At 39.6% G+C, this 26,254-nt stretch overlaps 1 protein-coding gene across 3 annotated transcripts in view; it reads right to left on the minus strand.

Moving 5' to 3' along the window:
• LOC126174750 (breast cancer type 1 susceptibility protein homolog) overlaps positions 1-26,254 on the minus strand; it is a 278,180-nt gene that overhangs the window by 182,651 nt on the left and 69,275 nt on the right. For all 3 annotated transcript variants that reach the window (XM_049921072.1, XM_049921071.1, XM_049921069.1), the window contains exons 4-5: positions 15,357-15,681; positions 609-1,544 (exon numbers count right to left, since the gene is read on the minus strand). In XM_049921072.1, the coding sequence (XP_049777029.1) occupies positions 609-1,544; positions 15,357-15,681 (1,261 nt within the window). The remainder of the gene's footprint in view (positions 1-608; positions 1,545-15,356; positions 15,682-26,254) is intronic.

Raw genomic sequence — 26,254 nt, forward strand, 5'->3', positions numbered from 1 at the left:
CTCCTTTGGATGGGACTTTGAGAATATTACTCACATATTTCTTAATGGGGTAATTGTAATATTAAGTGAGTTCAGTTTTGGCAGACATAAAAAAATATAAAATACCACTGCATGTACTTAGTAGATAGTCACAATTACAGCAAAAAAGATAAATAACATCTTATTATCTAACACATTTTTCTCACATTATATGCAAGGAGCAGTTTAACCTGTACACTACAGTGTGAAACCTGTTGTGACAAAAACCTTTAGTGTCATTTCTGACAGACATTTGCAACATGGCACAAAAGGGATGCATCTTCAATTGGTAAAACAAAATACTCATAAGCTACAAGAGCTCGCGAACTCATGCTTTTGACATAGTCATCGAGTGATTACATTATTACCTTGCAGCTTTGAAGTACCACATTTTCCAGTTGAAAACCATTACACGCTTCGAATTTCACTTTTGAATAAACAAGTAAGGCATTTAAGAAATTTTAAAAGTAAGGCATGTATAAAATGTATGACTTCTTTGAGGGCAGAGAGTGAGGCATGTCAACAGCAAAATAGACCTTATATTGTGTAGTACTAATTGGTTTGTTTATCAGTAACCACAAAATAATTACCTCTTTGTCATTCACAGTCTGTGATGAATTGTGCTGTGACGATGCCGGATCATTACCATTTTGCAACTCACTTCTTGATTGACAAAGGAGCTGTGAATCTCTAACTGTCTTATCATTGTTGGCCTCTGATTCCCTGGATTTCTGGGGCAGCTGTACATGGAGTACAGTCTTCATGCTGTTGTCACTTGCAGAGGCGTCATTGCCTGCTTGAGTTGATGACACATGAGGTTTGAAGTGCTGTGACTCAATGTCTGATCTGCATGGTGAATTGGCAAAGGTACTGCATGCAGCACTGATAGCAGTGGTTGTAGTTGTGACAACAGTTGCAAATGTGGTGACAGCTGTAGTTGTGGCGATGAAAGACTGGTAGTCAGACTGTTGGTTGTCATCATCATTGTCTGGAGGAGGAGAAGTAAATAGAGTACACTCTTTCTCTGAATTTTTTTTCTGTGGAGGCTCTTTATGCTTCTGAATTTCCTTGCTACTAAGCAGCAGACGATCAAAGGTGTTATTCACTGTTAAATTACAAATATCAGACATATCCTGAGAAATAGGGTTACTTGACGGAGGAGGCAGTAATTGTGAAAGTGTTTCATCTCCTATTGGTTTAGTCCCAGGTTTCCTATGTTTTATTGGTTTTCTAATATCTTGACTGGGTACAAACTCATATGGATCGGCAGGACTGTTTGTATTATACATTTCATGAGAGGTCTGTGGAAAAATACCGCCTCCTTCTGGCCTTTGAGACACTGACAGCAAGGGCAAATCATCATTTGATGAAAATGAAGAGGTAGATGATGAACGTGATCTTGTTGGAGGTGTAGGTGGATGCAAAGACTCTTCTAATGCAGCTTCACAAATATTCTTTTCCAGCCATTTTTCAACTTTCGTAGAGGATGACACACGGTCTATTGTCGCCAGAGAGCCAGGTGCCACCTGCAGACATACAAATTTACACAATCAGTCTTCACAATCTTCAAAGACATTAGCATAATATATATATATATATATATATATATATATATATATATATATATATATACACAAAATTTGAATTTTGTGTGTATGTTTGTGTTTGTGTTTGTTTGTGTGTCTATCGACCTGCCAGCGCTTTTGTTTGGTAAGTCTCATCATCTTTCTTTTTAGATATATTTTTCCCACGTGGAATGTTTCCCTCTATTATATATATAATATAGGGAAACATTCCACGTGGGAAAAATATATCTAAAAAGAAAGATGATGAGACTTACCAAACAAAAGCGCTGGCAGGTCGATACACACACAAACGAACACAAACATACACACAAAATTCTAGCTTTCGCAACCAACGGTTGCCTCGTCAAGAAAGAGGGAAGGAGAGGGAAAGACAAAAGGATTTGGGTTTTAAGGGAGAGGGTAAGGAGTCATTCCAGTCCCGGGAGCGGAAAGACTTACCTTAGGGGGAAAAAAGGACAGGTATACACTCGCACACACACACATATCCATCCGCATATACACAGACACAAGCAGACATTTGTAAAGGCAAAGAGTTTGAGCAGAGATGACAGTCGGGGCGGAAGTACAGAGGCAAAGATGATGTTGAAAGACAGGTGAGGTATGAGCGGCGACAAATTGAAATTAGAAATTAGCGGAGATTGAGGCCTGGCGGATAGCGAGAAGAGAGGATATGCTGAAGGGCAAGTTCCCATCTCCGGAGTTCTGACAGGTTGGTGTTAGTGGGAAGTATCCAGATAACCCGGATGGTGTAACACTGCGCCAAGAGTGCTGGCCGTGCACCAAGGCATGTTTAGCCACAGGGTGATCCTCATTACCAACAAACACTGTCTGCCTGTGTCCATTCATGCGAATGGACAGTTTGTTGCTGGTCATTCCCACATAGAAGGCTTCACAGTGTAGGCAGGTCAGTTGGTAAATCACGTGGGTGCTTTCACACGTGGCTCTGCCTTTGATCGTGTACACCTTCCGGGTTACAGGACTGGAGTAGGTGGTGGTGGGAGGGAGCATGGGACAGGTTTTACACCGGGGGCGGTTACAAGGGTAGGAGCCAGAGGGTTGGGAAGGTGGTTTGGGGATTTCATTGGGATGAACTAAGAGGTTACGAAGGTTAGGTGGACGGCGGAAAGACACTCTAGGTGGAGTGGGGAGGATTTCATGAAGGATGGATGATCTCATTTCAGGGCAGGATTTGAGGAAGTCGTATCCCTGCTGGAGAGCCACATTCAGAATCTGATCCAGTCCCGGAAAGTATCCTGTCACAAGTGGGGCACTTTGGGGTTCTGTGGGAGGTTCCGGGTTTGAGGAGATGAGGAAGTGGCTCTGGTTATTTGCTTCTGTACCAGGTCAGGATGGTAGTTTTGTATGTTTGTGTTTGTTTGTGTGTCTATCGAGCTGCCAGCACTTTTTTTAACAAAGATGATGTGACTTACCAAACGAAAGCGTTGGCATGTCAATAGACAAACAAAGAAACACAAACATACCCACAAAATTCAAGCTTTCGCAACCAACGGTTGTTTGTGTGTCTATCGACCTGCCAGCGCTTTTGTTTGGTAAGTCTCATCATCTTTCTTTTTAAATATATTTTTCCCACGTGGAATGTTTCCCTCTATTATTTATGACATTATGTCTGCTGATGTCTGCTTGTGTCTGTATATGTGTGGATGGATATGTGTGTGTGTGCGAGTGTATACCCGTCCTTTTTTCCCCCTAAGGTAAGTCTTTCCGCTCCCGGGACTGGAATGACTCCTTACCCTCTCCCTTAAAACCCACATCCTTTCGTCTTTCCCTCTCCTTCCCTCTTTCCTGATGAGGCAACAGTTTGTTGCGAAAGCTTGAATTTTGTGTGTATGTTTGTGTTCGTTTGTGTGTCTGTCGACCTGCCAGCACTTTCATTTGGGAAGTCACATCATCTTTGTTTTTAAGTATATTTTTCCTTCGTGGAATGTTTCCTCTCTCTCTCTCTCTCTCTCTCTCTCTCTCTCTCTCTCTATATATATATATATATATATATATATATATATATATATATATAAAATTAAACAGTCTGACAAGTTCTTGTTAATTCACTAGAAGCTTATGACTTTATAAAATGTTGTTGGGTATGGACACAAGAACACCTATAATGTAAACAGTATAAAACTGTACCTCATAATGCCCCTGAGCATATAAGTACAATTCAAAATGTGTGGTACACGAAAAAATACAGACAATATGTTAATTACATATTCTTTAAGTAATGTAGCTATTCACTATTATTTATTGTGTTTTTTCATTGTAAAGACAAACATTTTCTTGTGTGATATTGTATTTGCACACAGTAAAATAGCAGTGTCCAGAAAGCTTCTTCCTTGTATAAAATCTTCACAAGTTTCATGTTGCATAAGATCAGAGTGTGAGTGTGTGGTTTCAGAACGGCTACTATTTTCCACCAATTCCTGAGTTAGGTCTGATTTCTTATTTATGAAGTACTGTACGTTCCTTATTTTTTGTCTTGCTTTACAGTGATGTGTTAAAAAGTAAAGTACATGTTTCCACCACCTTCCCAGTCTCTGCAATATTCGTATCAGACCCCACCCTCCTTCTGCACTCATCTCCCTACCCTATGACTCCTACCCCTGTGACAGTGCCCGATGCAACACTTGCCCTATGCACCATCCTACCACCACCTATAGTAGCCCTGTAACTGGCAAAACATATACAATCAAAGGGAGAGCCATCTGTGAAATGACACATATCATACACCAGCTATTATGTAAACGCTGTTTGGCCTCCTTCATCGGCATGACTACCACCAAATTATCAGTTAGGATGAATGGGCATTGGCAGAGGGTGTTTACTGGCAGCTCACAATATGCTGTAGCAGGGCATGTTCTACAACATGACATTCATGACCTCAGCACCTGCTCCACCATATGCGCTCTCTGGATTGTTTTCCCAGACACCAGTTTCTCAGAACTCTGCACATGGGAACTAGCACTAAAACATGTCCTTGGTTCTTGACACCCACCTGGCCTTATTTATGTTCATTTTTTCCACCTCAGCATTTCTTCACTGTAATTACTCTTTGCTTCACTCCATTTTAGTTTTCTATATATTTCATACTGTATACGATCTATTTTCCACCGCCCACCTCTGTTATGTACAATGCACTTGGCTTTTCACTTTATTAACTCATGCACGATGTCTAAGCAGTAATTACTGTCTACATATTATCCCGTCTTCCAGCTTGTAAGTTCTTGGGTATTCAAATCTCACCCATTGTAATCCCCAATAAGCAGTCTTTCCTTCTCATCCCGTACAGTAAGTCTCCCCTGACCCATAGTTCTGGGTGACTTTCCCAAAAGCTACCATTTTCCTAGACCTCTCCAGTTCTTTTCCTTCGCCCTTTTTCCTTCCCCTTCAACTCTTCTGCCTGCAGAGGAAGCCACTGGCTCTGAAAGCTTGCCTATTACAACAGTCTTTTATATGTGTGTTCTGTCGCCGCTTAGTGAGTAGATTTTTCATCTATCCAATTAAATGATTGTATCAATTACATTGTATTTCTTGACATCACAGATCACATTCATTGGAATTATCGGAAAGAATAACTCATTTAAATGAAAAATAAATCAGCAACCAACCACCAATAAAGTTTTCCAAAAGAAAGCACTAATATAATGTGAAAGTTCTCTTCTGAAACTTACGCTGCTGATATGTCAACTTATTTATTTATTTATATATATAATAGAGGGAATGACCAGCAACAAACTGTCCATTCGCATGAATGGACACAGGCAAACAGTGTTTGTTGGTAATGAGGATCACCCTGTGGCTAAACATGCCTTGGTGCACGGCCAGCACATCTTGGCACAGTGTTACACCGTCCGGGTTATCTGGATACTTCCCACTAACACCAACCTATCAGAACTCCGGAGATGGGAACTTGCCCTTCAGCATATCCTCTCTTCTCGCTATCAGCCAGGCCTCAATCTCCGCTAATTTCTAATTTCAATTTGCCGCCGCTCATACCTCACCTGTCTTTCAACATCATCTTTGCCTCTGTACTTCCGCCCCGACTGACATCTCTGCCCAAACTCTTTGCCTTTACAAATGTCTGCTTGTGTCTGTGTATATGCGGATGGATATGTGTGTGTGTGTGTGTGCGCGCGAGTGTATACCTGTCCTTTTTTCCCCCTAAGGTAAGTCTTTCCGCTCCCGGGATTGGAATGACTCCTTACCCTCTCCCTTAAAACCCAAATCCTTTTGTCTTTCCCTCTCCTTCCCTCTTTCCTGACGAGGCAACCGTTGGTTGCGAAAGCTAGAATTTTGTGTGTATGTTTGTGTTTGTTTGTGTGTCTATCGACCTGCCAGCGCTTTTGTTTGGTAAGTCTCATCATCTTTCTTTTTAGAAATATTTATTTATTTAAATTTTTTTCCATGGAGTCATCAATATGATGGCTTTTGCAAATGTCAAGTACAGTTACAAACTTAAACTACATTAAATCTTAGCTTTACAGGTAGTAATTAAACAGTAAATTGATGCTTGTCAAAATACCTTACTTCTTACACATATGAATACAGCCAATTAATTTTTATACACTATTTTACTATTTATTATGCTAACACGAATTCTTTACAGTCAAATGGAAAAACTGGTAGAAGCCGACCTCGAGGAAGATCAGTTTGAATTCCGTAGAAATGTTGGAACACGTGAGGCAATACTGACCCTACGACTTATCTTAGAAAATAGATTAAGGAAAGGCAAACCTATGTTTCTAGCATCTGTAGAGTTAGAGAAAGCTTTTGACAATGTTGACTGGAATACTCTCTTTCAAATTCTGAAGGTAGCAGGGGTAAAATACACAGAGTGAAAGGCTATTTACAATTTGTACAGAAACCAGTAAAGGAAATAAAAGAAAAATTCAGAGTAGGAATTAAAATCCAAGGAGAAGAAATAAAAACTTTGAGGTTCACCGATGACATTGTAATTCTGTCAGAGACAGCAAAGGACCTGGAAGAGCAGGTGAACGGAATGGACAGTCTTGAAAGGAGGATATAAGATGAACATCAACAAAAGCAAAATGAAGATAATGGAATGTAGTTGAATTAAATCAGGTGATGCTGAGGGAACTAGATTAGGAAATGAGATGCTTAAAGTAGTAAATGAGTTTTGCTATTTGGGGAGCAAAATAACTGATGATGGTCGAAGTAGACAGGATGTAAAATGTAGACTGGCAATGGCAAGGAAAGTGTTTCTGAAGAAGAGAAATTTGTTAACATCGAGTATAAAATTTTAAGTGTCAGGAAGTTGTTTCTGAAAGTATTTGTGTAGAGTGTAGACATGTATGGAAGTGAAACGTGGACGATAAATAGTTTAGACAAGAAGAGAATAGGAGCTTTTGAAATGTGGGGCTACAGAAGAATGCTGAAGATTAGATGGGTAGATCACATAACTAATGAGAAGGTATTGAATAGAATTGGGAATAAGAGAAATTTGTGGCACAACTGCACTAGAAGAAGGGATCACTTGGTAGGACGTATTCTGAGGCATCAAGGGATCACCAGTTTAGTATTGGAGGGCAGCGTGGAGGGTAAAAATCGTAGAGGGAGACCAAGAGATGAATACGCTAAACAGATTCAGAAAGATGTAGGTTGCAGCAGGTACTGGGAGATGAAGAAGCTTGCACAAGATTGAGTAGCATGGAGAGCTTGATCAAATCAGTCTCTGGACTGAAGACCAAAACAACAACAACAACAACCACAACAACATTATTTTACAGCTCTTAAACTTGACCATTTAAAACTTGTTGAGTGAATAGAGACACTTTTGAATTAAGAATTCTTTAGTTTTGATTTGAATTGATTTTTATTACTGTTTTTATGGACTCTGGCAGTTTATCATACCATATTGGTCCATTAGTATATGGGCTCTGGTCTGTAATTTTTAATCTTGTTCTTTGTCGGTAGTAATTCTCTTTGGACCTGGTGTTGTGGTCACGTATATTACTACATTTAGTTACTTCAGTTTTCTGTGAGACACAAAAGTAATTAATTTATAAAGATACAAGGAGTATATGGTGTCTGAAAACATCACGGTAAGAGTCTTTATAGCCTAGTCCATGTATAATCCTTAACCCTCTTTTTTGTAGCAATAGTACTCTGTTAAGGTGAATGTCTGCAGCACAACCTCATATTTCTACACAGTAGCTAAGATGGGGACAGACTGTTCCATAATACACAGTTTTAAGCGTGTGAGTGCGCACCATTTTGGAGAGTTGGCTAAGAAGATACTTTTTTTACATACAGCGTTAATATGGTTAATCCACCACAGGTTTGAGTCCAGATGGACCCCTAGAAATTTACACTCGTTTGCTTCCTCTGCCAATATGCCACATACCTCATTTACGCATGAGTTGTGTGGGCTGCCAGTTGTAAATAAGCATCTGGGATTTATTTACATTGACCTTTAATCCTCCTGCATGAAAATATGAACTTAATTCTAATATCCCATTTTCAGTTCCTCACAATCTTTACCATGAAATAAAACTGAAGTGTCATCAGCATAATTTACAATGTGAAAGTTAATGGGGTGTACATCATCATTAATATATGCTAAAAAGTGGAAAGGTCCAAGAATTGAGGGACTCCCTGTGTCACTGTTTCATTTGTGGATTTAAAGGTTAAGATCTTATTGTCAATTTGATATGTAAGTTTGGTACACTGTTTCCGATTCACCAGATAGGTGGATAGAAGTTTTATTGATGCATCACTGAAATTGTACGCCGGCAGCTTTCTTAAGATCAGCTCATGGTTTATTGAGTCAAAAGCTTTGCTCAGGTCAAGGCGTATTCCGGCTGTGTGTGTACCCCATTCTCTACTGCTACATACTTCATGGAAGAAACTGGTAACGGCAGTGGTCGTGCTTAAGTCTTTCCGAAATCCATGCTGTGATTCAGTAAGCATTTTGTGTCTTGAGAAAAATGTTGAGAGTTGTGATAGGATGACTGTTCCAAATATTTTACTGAAGATAGGGATTAGTGATATCGGTCTATAACTTGAAACTACTTCTTTACTTCCCTTCTTATGGATTGGCTGAATTACACTTATTTTTTAAGGCATTTGGGTATATGTTCTCATTAATACTGCAGTTGATAAGACAGGTAAGGGGTTTAGTTATTTCGTTAGCACATTTCTTTAACACCACACTTGAGATATCACCCCATCCAGATGAATGCTTGTTCTTTAACTTTTGCATTGTGTTAAATATTTCCTGTTGATTCATCTCCATAAATTTGAGCTCTATACCATCAATGACATCACTTGGTGTCCCAGCCTTGACTATAGCGTGGGAACAGCCACCTGCATTCAACATCAGCCTTCAGCAAAACACAGGACAAAACACAACTGCCCCATTTACCGCTGGTGTGAAATGTTGCCGTTCCTCTCGATTATGAAGGAATTCGTATCTGTTTAGAATATATACATGGCTGAGACCTGCTATTCCAGATACACTGGATGACTTTTTTGCCATGCCAGCATTATGATTATCATAGCATGATTGAAACAAAAAACTACAGCTGTTTACACAGGTTTGCATGGATCTGTGGCCATAAGAGTTGCTAGCCTAGTTTGAAGGTGCAGTCCAGTGCACTTCAGTTTGTTCCTTCACTTATGTCTGAAATATTTGCCCTACAACATCTTTCAGCAGTTCACTGGTTTTGTAACCAAACATTTCTTTTCCCACAATAATGAAGGAATCTTTTAATTTGGAAAAGAGGTAATAGTTTTTTTGACGACACCACATTTCCCAATATTTTTGCGAAACAAATCATACCATAAAGACACTGTTTGGAAAGCCCATTAATTTCATGCATTAATAAAACAATATTTTCATAGTATGCAAGTTTAAAACTGATAACCACAAATAGAGCACTTTAGTTCCACGAAAATGTAAATCAACATGGTACTGCTCAGTTGTTTCTACCAATGAATCACAGCACAAGACACAACTGCCGAATTATTGAGAATGTTTACTTCAATATTTATTCAATATTATTTTTACTATTTTGTGAATGCTGTTTGTGGTGACAGCCTGCTCTGTTGCATAGTCTGATGTTTACATTATGTTGAAAGTGATATATTCGTTGTCAGTTGATGAAACCAATGAACATGAGCCCAAGCTGTCAATCACACTACTAGTGCATCATGATTTAAATTGAAACTTCCTGGCAGATTAAAACTGTGTGCTGGACCGAGACTCAAACTTGGGACCTTTGCCTTTCACGGTCAAGTGCTCTAGGAAGGTACAAGACAAGAACTGGCAGAAGTAAAGCTGTGATGATGCGGTGTGATTCGTGCCTGGGTAGCTCAGATGGTAGAGCACTTGCCTGCGAAAGGCAAAGGTCCTGAGTTTGAGTCTCGGTCCAGCCCACAGTTTTAATCTGCCAGGAAGTTTCATATCACCACACACTCCACTGCAGAGTAAACATCCCCCAAGCTGTGTCTAAGCCATGTCTCTGCAATATCCTTCCTTCCAGGAGTGCTAGTTCAGCAAGTTTCACAGGAAAGCTTCTGTAAAGTTTGGAAGGTAGGAGACGAGTTACTGTCAGAAGTAAAGCTGTGGGGACGGGGCATGAGTCGTACTTGGGTAGCTCAAATGGTAGAGCACTTGAATGCGAAAGACAAAGGTCCGAAGTTTGAGTCGCAGTCCAGCACAGTTTTAATCTGCTCGGAAGTTTCATATGAGTGCACACTCCGCTGCAGAGTGAAAATCTCCCTCTGGATGATTTAAATTCTTCTGTCTGTCATATGTGATGACTGTGATGTTTGCATAATGTCATATGTCCTGTTCTGAGATTGACTGATACAAGTAAACCAAAGAGATACCATGTTGATTTACATCTCTGCAAAACTAAAGCGCTGCCATGCTTGGCAGTTTCTGTATTTATACTTGTGTACTACGAAAGTATACAGTTTAGCTGGTGTACCAAAATAAACAAATCCTCAAAATGCATCACATCTTATATGATACATTGTGCAAAAGTACCAGTACATGTAATATCAATGACTAAAACTGTTACAGGAATGGAGTTCATCAAAAGTAAGGTATTTTCTTTTGCTATTACACCACGGTAACCTTTGTGCCTTTATATCTACGGAGATTGGTGGATTTTTATAGAATTCATTCCATTGTGATTGGAGGATTTTATAAAGAGTTCATACAGTTCTGCATTGGTCTGAATTATCCAAGCACCATTTTTACATACTCCTCCTTATATTTTGTGCAGTACTTCCTGTTCCCATGCATCTGAAGTATTTCTGACCTGTTGTGTTATTATCCACATTTCAGATCCATACTTAAAAACTGGTTTTATAATTGTTTTGCAAACTGTCATCTTCAGCTGTCCTGAAATCCTGGAGGATTGCAAAATGTTAAGGAAGTTGTATCTGCCCTGTTATCTGCAGCTACTATTGCCTTTATCTCTGTTGGTACCATAGTATCTTCCGTAATCATACCTCCCAAATATTTAAACTGCTTTACTCTTTGAAACCCTTCAAACAGGACAATATCTCTCCACCTTGTTTTGTTTCTGGTTTTGATCATGTACTTAGTTTTTTCCTTACTTATGACCAAGCTCAGTGAAGCTACTTTGTGTTCCAAAGCTACATAGTTTTCCAGCACATACCCTCTATGTCTCACAAGCATGGCTATGTTGTTTGCAAATGCCAATAGGCTTAATCATCTCATTGGAAATAGTAACATCCGTTTTGCTTTACAGTTTTCGCATGACTGCCTTCAGAGCCAAGTTACATAATATTAGTTATACAGAATCTCCTCGCTTTATTCCTTGAAACAGCAGAAAATTATTGGAATATTTACCATTAAGTTTTATTTTGTAGTTAGTGTTGTTGAGGGTCGTTTATATGAGTCTTTTTAGCTTTGGTAGTATCACCAGCTCCCATAATGGCTTAAAAAGACGATTTCTGTTGACACTGCCATAAACTACTTTACAATCCACACACAGTTGATGTGTCGTTACATTGAACTCTTCCATTATCATTCTAGACACGAAAATGTCGAGCACATGTGGAAACAACACACCCTCTATGACAACCTAGAAACAACATGGGTGAACTAAAAATGGCTACTTGGAATGTAATGAGTCTTAACAGAGTAGGGGCATTCAGAAATTTGAAAGATCACTAAAAAAGTACCAAATAGGAATAACAGCAATACAGGAGATTATGTGGAAGGAGACCTGGACTTTGGGTTATGGTGACAACACAATATTTTGCAGCAGCAGTGGTACAGCTAACCTTGGAACAGCTTTGCTAGTAACGAGATATACACCTCGGCAATTTCAAATTTTGAGGCCTTATACGATACGATATGTACACTTAGAACAAAAATGAAATTTTTCAGTATGACACAGATTTTTCACTCACGCTCCAACAAACATTTCTGAAACAAAAAAAAGGGTAATGGCTCTGCCACATTTGTTTCAGTGCAGATGCACAAATATCGTACGAACTCATAAGATAATCAGAATTTGCGAGTAGCAAGTTTCATGAATCAGGGACGCTGCATTGCAGCGTGCAATAAGTTGGAAATTTTAGCCAGTCAGGGACTAAGTGTTGATGACTGAAGCAGTTAAGGAAATTGCATGATTTCCCATCCATTCTTTTCCATTCCTTCTCCTTCCTACATTTCATGTTTACATGTATGTACCAGCCATATCAACACGAGTGGTACCAGACACGACTTAAGATATACACAGAACTCAGTTATGGCACAGCTGAACAAGAAAAATTCCCCCTTGGCATTTTCTGTTATTTTGCTGAGACATTTTGATTCAGTAGATTACCATTTCCACAAGGGAGACCAAAACTTGATTCAGTAGATTACCATTTCTACAAGGGAGACCAAAACAGCATGCCACAAAAGCCTTTACTATGTATAAATGATGTCTTTGGAATAGAAAATAGAGGGTCATATTAACTAATGATACAACAAAAATAAATTTAAATTTAGACTGTGAAAATATTGGGTGCTGCAAGATTTGGTACATGGTCCACTCATGTTCTTGCTGAAAGTAAACTATTTACCCATGAAACTGGAGGAGTCTCCGAAAACTGTTGTGTTTCCCGATGACACAATTATGTTGATAACTGCCCCCCTCCCACCGGCCGCCCCCACCCCGCAAACACATACACACAAGGTCAATAATGGACAAAGCAGTCTTACAAGTGGTTCACAGCCAAAACTTTTACCCCTGATCTTGCAAAGCTCATATTATTCCATCTCAAACAATTAAAAATTACCTCCAGATACCAGAAGCACAGTTCAAAGGCTGCACACTGGAAGACTCCATGTGTGAAGCTCGTGGGCATCCAGATGGATAATAAATTGCACCAATATTTTGATAAGTTAACGAAAAAGCTTCATTCTGGCTTTTTTGCACTTAGAAATCTCCCTCATTGTGTTGCTCTACAGATGAGAATATTAGTAAACTTTCGCATGCTTTCAGTCAATACTGTCCTACGGTATAATCTTCTGTGGCCATGCAGCTAGGGTCAAAGAAGTATTTGTTCTACAAAAGTGTACAGTAAGAGTTTGTAATGAACATCTTGCAGAAGCTTCTTCAGGGGACCAGAAATTCTTCCACTTAACATGTCAACAGAAGTACTTCCTGATGGTATTTGCACTTAATAACAAGGGTGAATTAAGGATGAGCTGTGCAACTCAAAACCAACAATACTAGAACTAACTATCATTTCCAGTTAGACTAACTGGGGTTCAGAAGTTCAGAATGGAGTTTTACACTCTGGTGCAAAAGTATGTAACAGGCTAGTCACAACTTGTTAGTATGCTTTACAAAGGTAGCATGCCATGTTTGATCCTGCTGTTAATGTTTAGCTTGACTTGTTTCATATCCATGCAGGCGCATGTTATATTGGGATTTGCAGGACACAATATACAAACGAATGAAAAATGATTGGCAAGTCAGTAATGAATTGCTATTGCAGCCCAACACAGTCAAGGGGTTAATAAACAAGTTAAAAATCTTATGCAGCTTCTTGGAGCATTGGGAGAAACAGCTGACACAACTGCTATGCATTAAATATATTATAAGCTTGGCCCACTCTTGTTTTTTATAATCATTAATGAGTATAAGTCCAAATAGGAATGAATTACATAAATTATCTGTCTCACTAAAAATATTTGCAATACACGGCTAAACTGAAAAGGCATGTAGCTCAATACCTACAGGCACAGGTAAAAACAAAGTGTTCAAAGCAACAGTGGCCTAAGTAGACCTTTTCCAAATTTTGACTTTCACCTCTCAAATACAGTGAACTTATGCTTCTTTCTTTTATAAGAGCTGTGCACATCTTGTTTCTCATAACTACAACTAAAAAATGGCATGTTCCAGCAAATGGGCAACAAAAATGTAAATGTGGTAATGCAGCATCTTTAATCATCCCTTCATAAGTAATGAACTAATAAATATTTTTAGTAGTTATTGGAGAAAGTAAAAGACCTTACAAGATCTATTTTCTACTGCAAATATTCCATTGTGAGAAGGAAGAGTGAAACATGCTCTGAAGTATTAGAATACAAGGGGACAAGCTGGTGAGCTGAGAATCAAAGCTCCAACTCACAGCAAATATCCCCTAACAACAAAGGTTTAATGAGCCTCATACTTTTTTTTCTGTCCTCACAGACTCATTACACTCGACATCATAATTCTGTATGTAGGTGTACTGAACTGACTCTATACAACAATAAATGTATGAATCATGTAAGTCAAATATTTCTACATTAGGAACTCTTAGCTTGTTATCAAAATAAGTAGGTTATTTTCCAACATTAGAAGTTCACTGAAATACATTCTGTTAGTTAGACATATCTTACTGAAATGCACTTATTTATCTTGTTTAAGAATTTCATGTCAAATGATGTGTGTAAATAACCATCTTAGAATTTTCATTATCATAACAGTGTGTATTCACAATGACAAATTTGTGCTTGGATTAACATTAACACATCATTCCACACTCCAAGACTAAGTCAATTGTTAGCTATCACAATCCTGTGATTGTTGTGGATACAATGGAGAAATGATAGGCACCTAATGAAAAAATAAATAAAATGTCATGGCACTTCAAGGGCTTGCATGTCAATTTCACTACTTATTTATTCCAGTACTTCACATTTAAGCTCATGGAGATGATGACTGGTTTGTGGCGTGCTCAACTGTGCAGTCATCAGCGCCTGTACAAATTCGCAATCTGTACACAATCCAATCTAGCCACTATGGACAACACAAACACCCAGTCCCCAGGCAGAGAAGATCCTGAATCCAGCAGGGAACTGAACCCAGGAGCCTGTGATCCAGAGGTAGCAATGCTAGCCACTAGACCACGAGCTGCAGACTTAGGCTCATGAAGTTAACTGGATCCTTTTCCAGACCTCTGTGTGAATAGCTAGTACAGTCAACTACTATAACACGAAGGTGACCTCACCTCTTTGGAGGAAAACAGTGATCAATAAATAATACCGATGCCATCACACCATTAATAATGTCACAAGAAAAACACTCAGTTCATCAGCACAACATTTCATTGTATAATGCACTTTTTAGACTTAAATTATTCTATTACACAAATTTATTTAACGACATGACTTGCTAGTCATGTGTTTGTAGTTTCATTTCACTAGTACAAACATTGGCCAAACAGAAAATTTAAATAATCTTTGCCAAGATATACCTTACTGTTTGATGTCTTTGGTCCCTTATAGCTCTTACAATATTTCTCACTGGTTCCACCAGAGCTTTGTCCAGCAGTAGCAGCCTCACTGGATGTCTGTTCTACTACAGCACTGCTAAAGTATTTATCATCACTTCCTCCACTCTGGACTCCACGTGTCATAGATAATCTGTTTCTGCCTAGATGGCCAGTATCCTGTCCCCTAGGTCTGTCAACTGGGGCAGGCAATAAAAAATTATCCAGCTTTTTTGAATTTTCCTTTTTATTCTTGTAGACTTTGTTGTTTGATCTTGAAGATGAGGGCTGATCACAGGGAGAATTTTTCCTAAGAAAAGAAGCACATTTATTGAGCTCTGAGCTCACAAATAGAAAATAAAAACATGAAGTAAAAAAAATTCACACATACATTTGCAAAAACAAATCCACTGAGAGTGAATATGAAGGCCTTAAATGTATTTCATAACAACTTATAGTTAAGGCTTCATTTGAAAGATTATATCTCATCTCAGTGAGTATAACATTTGCCATGATATTGTTACTTGTAAGTCATAATTTCAAAGCTGTGTTTGTCATCAACATATTCTAGCAAACTATTATTAACTTTTCTATGAGTGTACCATCAGGAAGAACCTTAAAGGATATGGAATGATGACAAAATTAAACATTCTTTTGTGATATGTGACAGTATATTACATAATGGATGATTACAGTGCACATGGCTTGCAAATGATGGTGTTTTTACAACAAAATTTGCAGCTGTTTAAGTGTAAATTTCACCAGTAAAGATAACAAATAATATTTTGTGTGACACATACCTTGACACACATACTTTGACACTTTTGTATCTAATTTACCACACCTCTTGTCATTAGTAGAGACAGTGTTGCTTGCAGATGATTACAACTGAGCAACAAATCTGACAGCCCAGAAGAAAACATCTGTTCTCCCACCTCTTAAGTTCCCTTCTTCTCTAACCACCAATGAGAAGTGACTGTAACAGTATCATTTCTCCCATGGCTACCATCCATATTGTTTTATTAGATGCGAACAGAAACCTATTACTTACAAGATGCTGCAGGCCCAGGTTTAACATTCAATTTTGATCTAGTGGTTACCCATGTCTTTGCAATTAGAAAATGCTGTTTGCTGATAGCCTTTTGATTTTCCTAAAGTAATCTTCTATTCGTGTTTGTGGCTCAGTTCTAAGACACATGAGACCAAATGAAAGGAGTCGTACACAGAGTATAAGGATTTCTTTGTTATCTTTATGATATCAGAAAAAAACAAAACCCTGTGCACAGCAGAGGCATGAATGATTCATTTTGAACAGCAAAGAGAACATGTGCAGATTTTTTTGCATTCAGATAACAAAAACTGCAAAGAGCACCTAGGTAAACTATTCCAAGGTATGGAGGGGGGAGACCAAGGAAGAAAATCATTGTCCGCCAGTTATTTAACTTATTTGTACAAGATCTAGCTCAACCAAAAAGAGACAGGTATACATCTGAAAGGACATGAGGGTATTAGTGGCTAGAAAGTGAAAACTACAAAAAGAAGCTTATTTTTGTCTTTCACATTGAAATAATGCCAGATGAAAATTGCAATGTTAATATTCTATCCAACACATCTACCAATCATCATGAGTATGTAAATAGTGACATGTTTAGTTAATATTGTTGGATATACTTCAGTAAACCAAACAAAAACCTTAAACACTTTTTTTAAACGTGAATTATCGAACACAAGTGTGTCATTTTTTGACATAATCTCTGACCAAGAGAAGGTGTACAGGTTTCGCTGGAAAAAAGTTCTTGCAGTTGTGTGTGAAGTCATTTGTGCACCGCCTCATACATCTGCACCAGACTGAAATTTCTTTCTTCCAGTCAGCTCTTTGAATTGTAAAATCATATTGTATCCCTTGGCACAAGGTCTTGTGTGTACTGAGTACACTGGGTATATAACAGTATCAAAGTGAAGATCAGTGATGGTTGTAAATGTGGCAGTATGAGGTCAGGCATTCCTTGTTGCAAAATGACATCTGCAATCAGACGTCCACATCAATTTGATCAGACTGCACGCCAAAGATGACTTTTCAACAATTCTGAGTAAGATGTGCTAGTGATAGTGTTTGCCCTAAGTATGTCATCTCAAAAAAGTGTCAGCATAACCTTTCCCTGCACATGGCTGCTAAGTATGTCATCTCAAAAAAGTGTCAGCATAACCTTTCCCTGCACATGGCTGAGCCTGGAGCTTCTTGGGTTTTGGTGAAAAGGAATCTTGGTTACAATTAGTAGACATGGACCCAGGTTTCATCTTCTGTAATAATTCTCGCAAGGAAGCCACCAGCTTCTGCTTCAAAGTATTGCAAAAGTTCTTCACAGATATCAATACACCACTCTTACAAATCTGGAATGAAATGCTAAGGCACCCACCTTGAAGACACTTTGTGAAACCTACTAATGTGAGGCACTGAGCCACAATTAATGTCCACATTTGTAGCTGTTTCATTCATTGTCACAAAAAATAGTCCATGACAATGGCTTTGCATGCTGCAACAGACTCTGATGTTACATCATGGTGTGCCTGACCTGGATTGGAAGCATCTGCTATGCTATTTTAGATCTACTTCATCCACTTGTACACTTGCTGCACTGATAAACATACCGCATCACACAGGACTTTCAATGGTCAACATATTTCAATTGATTTCATACATTGGGCATTCTTCAAAATGATGATAATTGTACTACCAAATTATAGAACACTGGCATGAGAAGTCAAATGTTTATCACATTCTCAAGGTTTTCATTCAATTCCCCCTCATTTATAGCTTACAGAAGGGATAAGTCATTACCATGGATAGTATCAGCTATCATTAAAAAAAAAAAAAGGGATAAAATTTCTAATTGAAATAAACAGAAGGAAGAAATTTCACAGTGATTAGGAGAGAAAATATTTAAAAGTCAGGTTGATACACAATGGAAATATGTTGTAAGAATCCAAGTACTGCACACATCACTACAAACCATTTTGAACTAGACTGTGTAGTTGCAAATATGGGCCACAAGGTCACATCCTTAAGTTACAGATCCATATTTACAGATCAGCAACATTTGCTTAAGAAAACCATTGACCATGTCACCATGGAATGTTGATAAGAGATGGATTAAGGCAAGATCTTCCATGATGGGCCAAAGGATTTGAGTAGGAATTGCAGGCCATGTTGGGCTTCTCGGATTGTATCATCATGGCAGAGCTTGTAGTAGGAGGAATCTGGCAATTGACGACTGTCTCCTGTCAGCTAGTTACTGTGATTCATCCCAACAGTAGTGGAGTCAGATTGCACTGAGTATGATTAAATCAAGGTCTGCCCTTAGGCTGCAAACGAGCTGTTCTTTCTTCTGCTGAAAGGTTTACTGCATATTCTTGGGAAGGACTGAGGAAGGATGGTGAGGGCAAGTTAAAGGTCAGAAATTCCTAGAAGGTGGCAAGGAGGGTCAAGATTGGATGGTAGTATGAACTAGGAGGCAAGGTTCAGTTCAGGGGTTATGTTGGTTTCAGTTGAAGGGGTCAGTAGCAAAGAAGTGATCATATGGTAGTATGAATTGGGAGAGGCAAGGTTCAATTCTGGGGTTATGCTGGTTTCAGTTGAAGCGATCAGTAGCAAAGAAGTGTTTCCACAGCAGGGATTGGGCAAAGAAAAGTAGGTCTTTGAGGGTCCAGCATGGTTGAACTTTGGTGTGGGGCTACAGGTAAGGCCTCTGGATAGGTGGACAGGGCTGAAATTATGTGATTACATAGAATTTCCTGGCATAAGGACTGAAACTAGTTTAGGAGGATGTGGCAGATGGGAAAGATAACCATACCAGAGTTGACTGGGAGGGGGAGGCGGTCCATTTGGGACAGGATAGGTATTTAAGGGTAGTGATGCTCCCAGACAGCAGTTGTGATGCACCTAGACACCTGTGGTGGTGTACCAAGTAGGATATTTATAGATTTCTTAGTTTAGATGTCCAGTAGTGCACAACTCATCCATAAATGTAATAGTAGCTTGCATCCACTGCTTTGCTCACGTAAACTGTATGGTCTGCACAGATATCTTTTGTTTTTATTTCACTGAATTTTTAAATTGTTAACAAACTGCAACACCTTCCAAACTTTTCATACTAATTAAGGCCACAGAAGCATTGTCTTTTCCGAATGTACATCTGACCAAAAAGTGATTCTGGTATCTGTAATCCCAGACCTTTACCAATCATGCATTTTGAATTATTAGGGTGACATTTTCATAGTAATGTTTATCTCTAACACATATTTCTTAATATGTAACCAAGAAGTGAAATACCAATTTTCATAGATTTATGTAACCAAGAAGTGAAATACCAATTTTCATAGATTTAGCTTTAATTTTTTTTTAATAGAACGAATTATTTTCGGAAGCATTGTCAATGCCTATTTCACCACTTAGGGGTTGAATTTGCGAAAACAGTGAAACAATTAAAAAAAATTGTAACAGAGAAACTGAATACAAATTTTCATATATCTGTCCCTGAAAATGTTTTCATAATGAAATAATTTTATAAAACTTTTCGTCTCTTATTTCGCACCTAAGGGGCTGAATTTCCATGCCAAAATGCTTATTTTTTTATTTCTGAGCAAAGAGATGAAATAGCAATTATTGTAATTCTAGCTTCAAAAATAACCTTAACAGCAACATACACTATGTGATCAAAAGTATCCAGACACCCCCAGAAACATATGTTTTTCATATTAGGTGCATTGTGCTGCACCTACTACCAGGTACTCCATATCAGTAACCTCAGTAGTCATTAGACGTCATGAGAGAGCAGAATGGAGCGCTCCGCGGAACTCATGCATTTCGAACATGGTCAAGTGATAGAGTGTCACTTGTGTCATACGGCTGTTCACAAGACTTCCACACTCCTAAACACCCCTAGGTCCACTGTTTCCAATGTGATAGTGAAGTGGAAACAAGAAGGGACGCGTACAGCACAAAAGCGTACAGGCCAACCTCATCTGCTGTCTGACAGAGACCACCAACAGTTGAAGAGGGTCGTAATGTGTAATAGGCAGACTTCTATCCAGACCATCACACAAAAATACCAAATTGCACCAGGATCCATTGCAAATACTATGGCAGTTAGGCGGGAGGTGAGAAAACTTTGATTTCATGGTTGAGCGGCTGCTCGTAAGCCAAACGTCACACCAGTAAATGCCAAATGACGCCTCACTTGGTGTAAGGAGCGTAGAAACATTGGACGACTGAACAGTGGAAAAACATTGTGTGGAATGAAGAATCACAGTACACAATGTGGTGATCCAATGGCAGGGTGTGGGTATGGCGAATGCCAGGTGAACTCCATCTGCCAGTGTGTGTAGTGCAAACAGTAAAATTAGGAGGCACAGGTGTTCTGGTGTGGTCGTGTTTTTCATGGAGGGGGCTTGCACCCCTTGTTGTTTTGCATGGCACTATCACAGCACAGGCCTACACTGATGTTTTAAGCACCTTCTTGCTTCCCACTGTTGAACAGCAATTCTGGGATGGCAACTGCATCTTTCAACATCACGACAATAACGTCCCTGTAATGGACTGGCATGCACAGAGTCCTGACCTGAATCCTATAGAATACCTTTGTAGTGTTTTGGAACACCGACTTCATGCCAGGGCTCACCAATTGACATCGATACCTCTCCTCAGTGTATCACTCAGCGAAGAATGGGCTGCCATTCCCCAAAAAACCTTCCAGCACCTGACTGAACATATGCCTAGGAGAGTGGAAGCTGTCATCAAGGCTAAGGGTGTGCCAACACCATATTGAATTCCAGCATTACGGACAGAGGGTGCCACGAACTTGTAAGTTATTTTCAGCCACATGCCCAAATACTTTTGATCACATAGTTTATTTTCACTAAGCCTTTCATCCCATATTTCACCTCTTAGGGATGGAACATCAAATCCTTTCTAAAGTGACACCTACACAATAAGATCGACACCCACTGCAAGTTTCAACTTTGTCTTCATTGGTTTGCGCTAGGCGATGAATCAGTGAGGGAGTCAATCAGCCGACACACTGACTTTATTGTATAAGATTAAGTGTATGTATAAAGACTGTGGGTATGTTAGTAAATTTCATTACCTTAATCTGACAGAGACAGCAAAGGACTTGGAAGACCAGTTGAATGAAATGGACAGTGTCTTGAAAGGAGGATATAAGATGAACATCAACAAAAGCAAAACAAGGATAATGGAATGTAGTCAAATTAAGTCGGGTGATGCTGAGGGAATTAGATTAGGAAATGAGACACTTAAAGTAGTAAAGGAGTTTTGCTATTTGGGGTGCAAAATAACTGATGATGGTCAAAGTAGAGAGGATATAAAATGTAGACTGGCAACGGCAAGGAAAGTGTTTCTGAAGAGAAATTTGTTAACATTGAGTATAGATTTAAGTGTCAGGAAGTCATTTCTGAAAGTATTTGTATGGAGTGTAGCCACGTATAGAAGACAAACATGGATGATAAATAGTTTGGACAAGAAGAGAATAGAAGCTTTCGAAATGTGGTGCTACAGAAGAATGCTGAAGATTAGATGGGTAGATCACGTAACTAATAAGGAGGTATTGAATAGAAGTGGGGAGAAGAGGAATTTGTGGCACAACTTCACTAGAAGAAGGGATCGGTTGGTAGGACATGTTATGAGGCATCAAGGGATCACCAATTTAGTATTGGAGGGCAGCGTGGAGGGTAAAAACTGTAGAGGGAGGCCAAGAGATGAATACGCTAAGCAGATTCAGAAGGATGTAGATTGCAGTAGCTACTGGGAGATGAAGAAGCTTGCACAGGATAGAGTAGCATGGAGAGCTGCATCAAATCAGTCTCAGGACTGAAGACCACCACCACAACAACAACAACAACAACTTGTATTATATTATCATCATAAGCTGTTCCTAGCACTGAGTAGATACCGGACACCAGATTTTTGAATTTGTAGTCCAGCACTTAACCACTGAGACACAATTCCATTGCAAATTATATAGTTATTTATCCATAAATAGTTATTTATCCTTATTTTTGCTTCCTTTTTGTGTGAATCCAGTACCACATACGGGGTTGGGTGGCTTGGCGAGTAGAGAGACCTAACTACAGGGTCATCAGTCCCTTTTCCCTCATGAAAAAAGGTCTCGGGTTAAAACCATTCCCAAAAGGAGTCGGAGGAAGTAAAAGAAGGTAACCAAGAGGGGAAAATGTACACTAAAAGGAAAGAGTTGGGAAGATATTAAAATAATATAGCAGATGGCCTGAGCTCGCTGACTGCAAAATAAAGAAGGATGAGCCAGCCACATTACAATCTCCAGCCAAAAAACACAAGGCTAGAGTATCACAAATAGGGAAAAGACGAACATCAAGGCAAACAAACAGCAAAGAAAGAGTGAGGAAGATTAAAAAAGAAGGAGGGTGAAGGCCTGGGAGAGAAGGCCTGATGCCGACACTTAGATTGAACAATAAAACCTTCCTCTTGAAGAAAACGTAAAACTAAAACAGCCATTGAGGCACTGTCGCCTAACACTGTAGGCAGTGTGGCGGGAAGGTTAAAAGTCCACCTCAGGGCAGCTAAAATTGGGGAGTCCTACGTGATGTGATCAAGTGGGAATCACAGCGACACTGAGGTGGGTCCCCGCGACGTAGGAGGTGACTGTGAGACAGCTATGTAATGCCGATGTGGAGCCAGCAAAGGAAAATAGAGTCCCTGCAAGTGGCTCACAAGGATGACCTCCACACATTCATTGTCTCCTTGACAACAGGTAAGTTATTTAGTATACTGAGGGCGCACTATTCAGTATCCCCGATCCCGAAAACTTTACGGTGTAAGACCAATCGGAGAGCAGCCTCCAGTGTGCCAATATCTAGGTTGGTTTACCGGTAGCCTCTTTGCCCTGCCTGCCACCAAGTTCACTGCCCAGGATCTTGATATGTCTTGACTAAACAGTAATAATATAAATAAAATCATTAATAGTATATGCCACATATTACGTAAGCCCTCATTTAGCTGCATGTGATGCATATATACTAACTTTGTCTATGATTATCATACTTAAATAAGTATTAACTTTACCTTAGATTTTAGTCAATTTTTTCTGCTCATAGTAATTGATACATTGGACTAGCTTATGGCTTAATATTTTTTGTGTGGGAGAGTCATGATCACAAAGCTATTAAATTATAAACAGCTTGTTTCAAACCCAAAGATAGCACATTAAAATCTTTTACTGCAGTTTACAACTCACTTTTGTATTTTTGCCAGAGATGTAGTGTTTTTGTAAAGTTGTATGGGTGCAACAATATTTGGGGGAAGTTGTGATTTTTTCTATAAACACACACTGTAAATACAATCAGTTGACTGGATGTATCAGACTTGATTGTTATTTTATTTGGAAAAAGTTATTTTCAGTGTTGAGGACCACTCACACTGACAGAAGATAATGAAATATTTCCTTTAATATTTCATTACCTAATTCAGTGAGAGTGCTTCTCAATAGACATCATCATCTAAAGCCTTTAGTGTCAACATTGTTCTGTCAACACAGGATTTTGAAGTGAGTACCTTGATTGTAATAAATAAACACAGTCTGAGTTGCTGCAGGTGATCTTTATATCACTGCTGACTAACTGCACTTCACTGCACCAGACCTGAAGATGACCTGTGGCGCAGACTGGAATAGGCAGTCGGTAATAAAAAGTTGTGCTCTGGGCAGTGATTGTTTCTTCATTATAACAGATGGTTCCTAAGATATGGCATTAATTATGAGTATTTTGAGATAAGGTATTAAAACACTTTAAATGAATGTTTAGTTTTTTATTGACGTAATTGACTTACACCTTATAGCTAACCTGTAAGCTCACAGTAATTGTTAGAAGCTACAACTGCCAGTCTCAACACACTTATTAACATGGCACATAAAATTTTGTGTCAATTTCTCAAATATCCCTGCTGTCTGTTATAAAAAGAGGTATACAGCTAACACCCTACAGGTAGTACATATGGAAAGGATTTTATGTACCCCACAGGAAATAATTTAGAGGACTGAAATCTGGTAATCACTAATATCTGCAACTTGTGTGATGAAATTGGAGTGGTGCACAATCAAGCTGAAACCATATTTCTAACACATAAGACGTACACTCTAAAACAAATGTGGCAATGCATCTCAAAGAAACACAGCTGATATGCACCATTCAAACGAGGTGGCACAAAACAGATCTCTATATTTGACCTTGTACAGTTCCAGCCCCACCTTAAATAGGGAATCACTGTTATCTGAGACAATTGTGGCAAACAGACTTTTATCATTTTTGGTATGGTTACTGCGGCAGCTGTACACACCACAATGATTGAAAGAAGCGTCATTTATGAAGACTAAGGAAGACTGGCACTGCTGCAAAGTACTGGGTACATCATGGCTAAAACTACATCAAACAATGGAAAATCCAGGATGGAATGTAACAATACCAGAGAAGGGAAGCTGCTGCTCACCATATAACGGAGATGCTGAGTCGTGATAGGCACAATAAAAAGATTCACACAATCATAGCTTTCGGGCATTAAGGCCTTTGTCTGCGGTACACACACACACACACACACACACACACACACACACACACACACACACACACACACAACTTGCACACACGTCTGCAGTCTTAGAGAGCTGAAACTACACTGCGAGCAGCAGCACCACCGCATGATAGGAGTGGCGACTGGGTGGGGGTAAGGAGGAGGCTGGGGCAGGAAGGAGGAGGGATAGTATGGTGGGAGTGGCGGACAGTGAAGTGTTGCAGTTTAGACGGAGGGCAGGAGAGAAGGTGCAGAGCGGGAAGGGGTAAATAGTGGAAAGGAGAGAAATAAAAAGAAATTAAAAGACTGGGCGTGGCGGTGAAATGACGGCTGTGTAGTGCTGGAATGCGAACAGGGATGGGGCTGGATGAGTGAGGACAGTGACTAACGAAGGTTGAGGCCAAGAGGGTTACGGAAACGTAGGACGTATTGCAGGGAAAGTTCCCACCTGTGCAATGCAGAAAAGCTGGTGTTGGTGGGAAGAATCCATATGGCACAGGCTGTGAAGCAGTCATTGAGATGAAGGGTATTATGTTTGGCAGCAGGTTCAGCAACAGGGTTGTCCACTTGTTTTTTGGCCACAGTTTGTCGGTGGCCGTTCATGCGGACAGACAGCTTGTTCGTTGTCATGCCTACATAGAATGCAGCACAGTGGTTGCAGCTTAGCTTGTAAATCACATGACTGGTTTCACAGGTAGCCCGGCCTTTGATGGGATAGGTGATGTTAGTGACCGGACTGGAGTAGGTGGTGGAGGGAGGATGTATGGGACAGGTCTTGCAACTAGGTCTATTACAGGGGTATGAGCCATGAGGTAAGGTACTGGGAGCAGGGGTTGTGTAAGGATGGACGAGTATATTGTGTAGGTTCAGTGGACGGCGGAATACCACGGTAGGAGTGGTGGGAAGGGTAATGGGTAGGACATTTCTCATTTCAGAGCACAACGAGAGGTAATCGAAACCCTGGCAGAGAATGTAATTCAGTTGCTCCAGTCCCGGATGGTACTGAGTTACGAGGGCAATGCTCCGTTGTGGCCGGACTGTGGGACTTTGGGAGGTGGTGGGAGACTGAAAAGACAAAGCACGGGAGACTGGTTTTTGTACAAGGATGGGAGGATAATTACGGTCAGTGAAGTCTTCAGTGAGCCCCTAGGTATATTTAGAGAAGGACTGCTCGTCATTGCAGATTCGATGACCATGGGTGGCTAGGCTGTACGGAAGGGACTTTGTGGTGGCAGCTGTCGAAGTGGAGGTATTGCTGGTGATTAGT

Source organism: Schistocerca cancellata, chromosome 3, assembly GCF_023864275.1.
Source record: "Schistocerca cancellata isolate TAMUIC-IGC-003103 chromosome 3, iqSchCanc2.1, whole genome shotgun sequence".
NCBI lineage: Eukaryota > Metazoa > Arthropoda > Insecta > Orthoptera > Acrididae > Schistocerca > Schistocerca cancellata.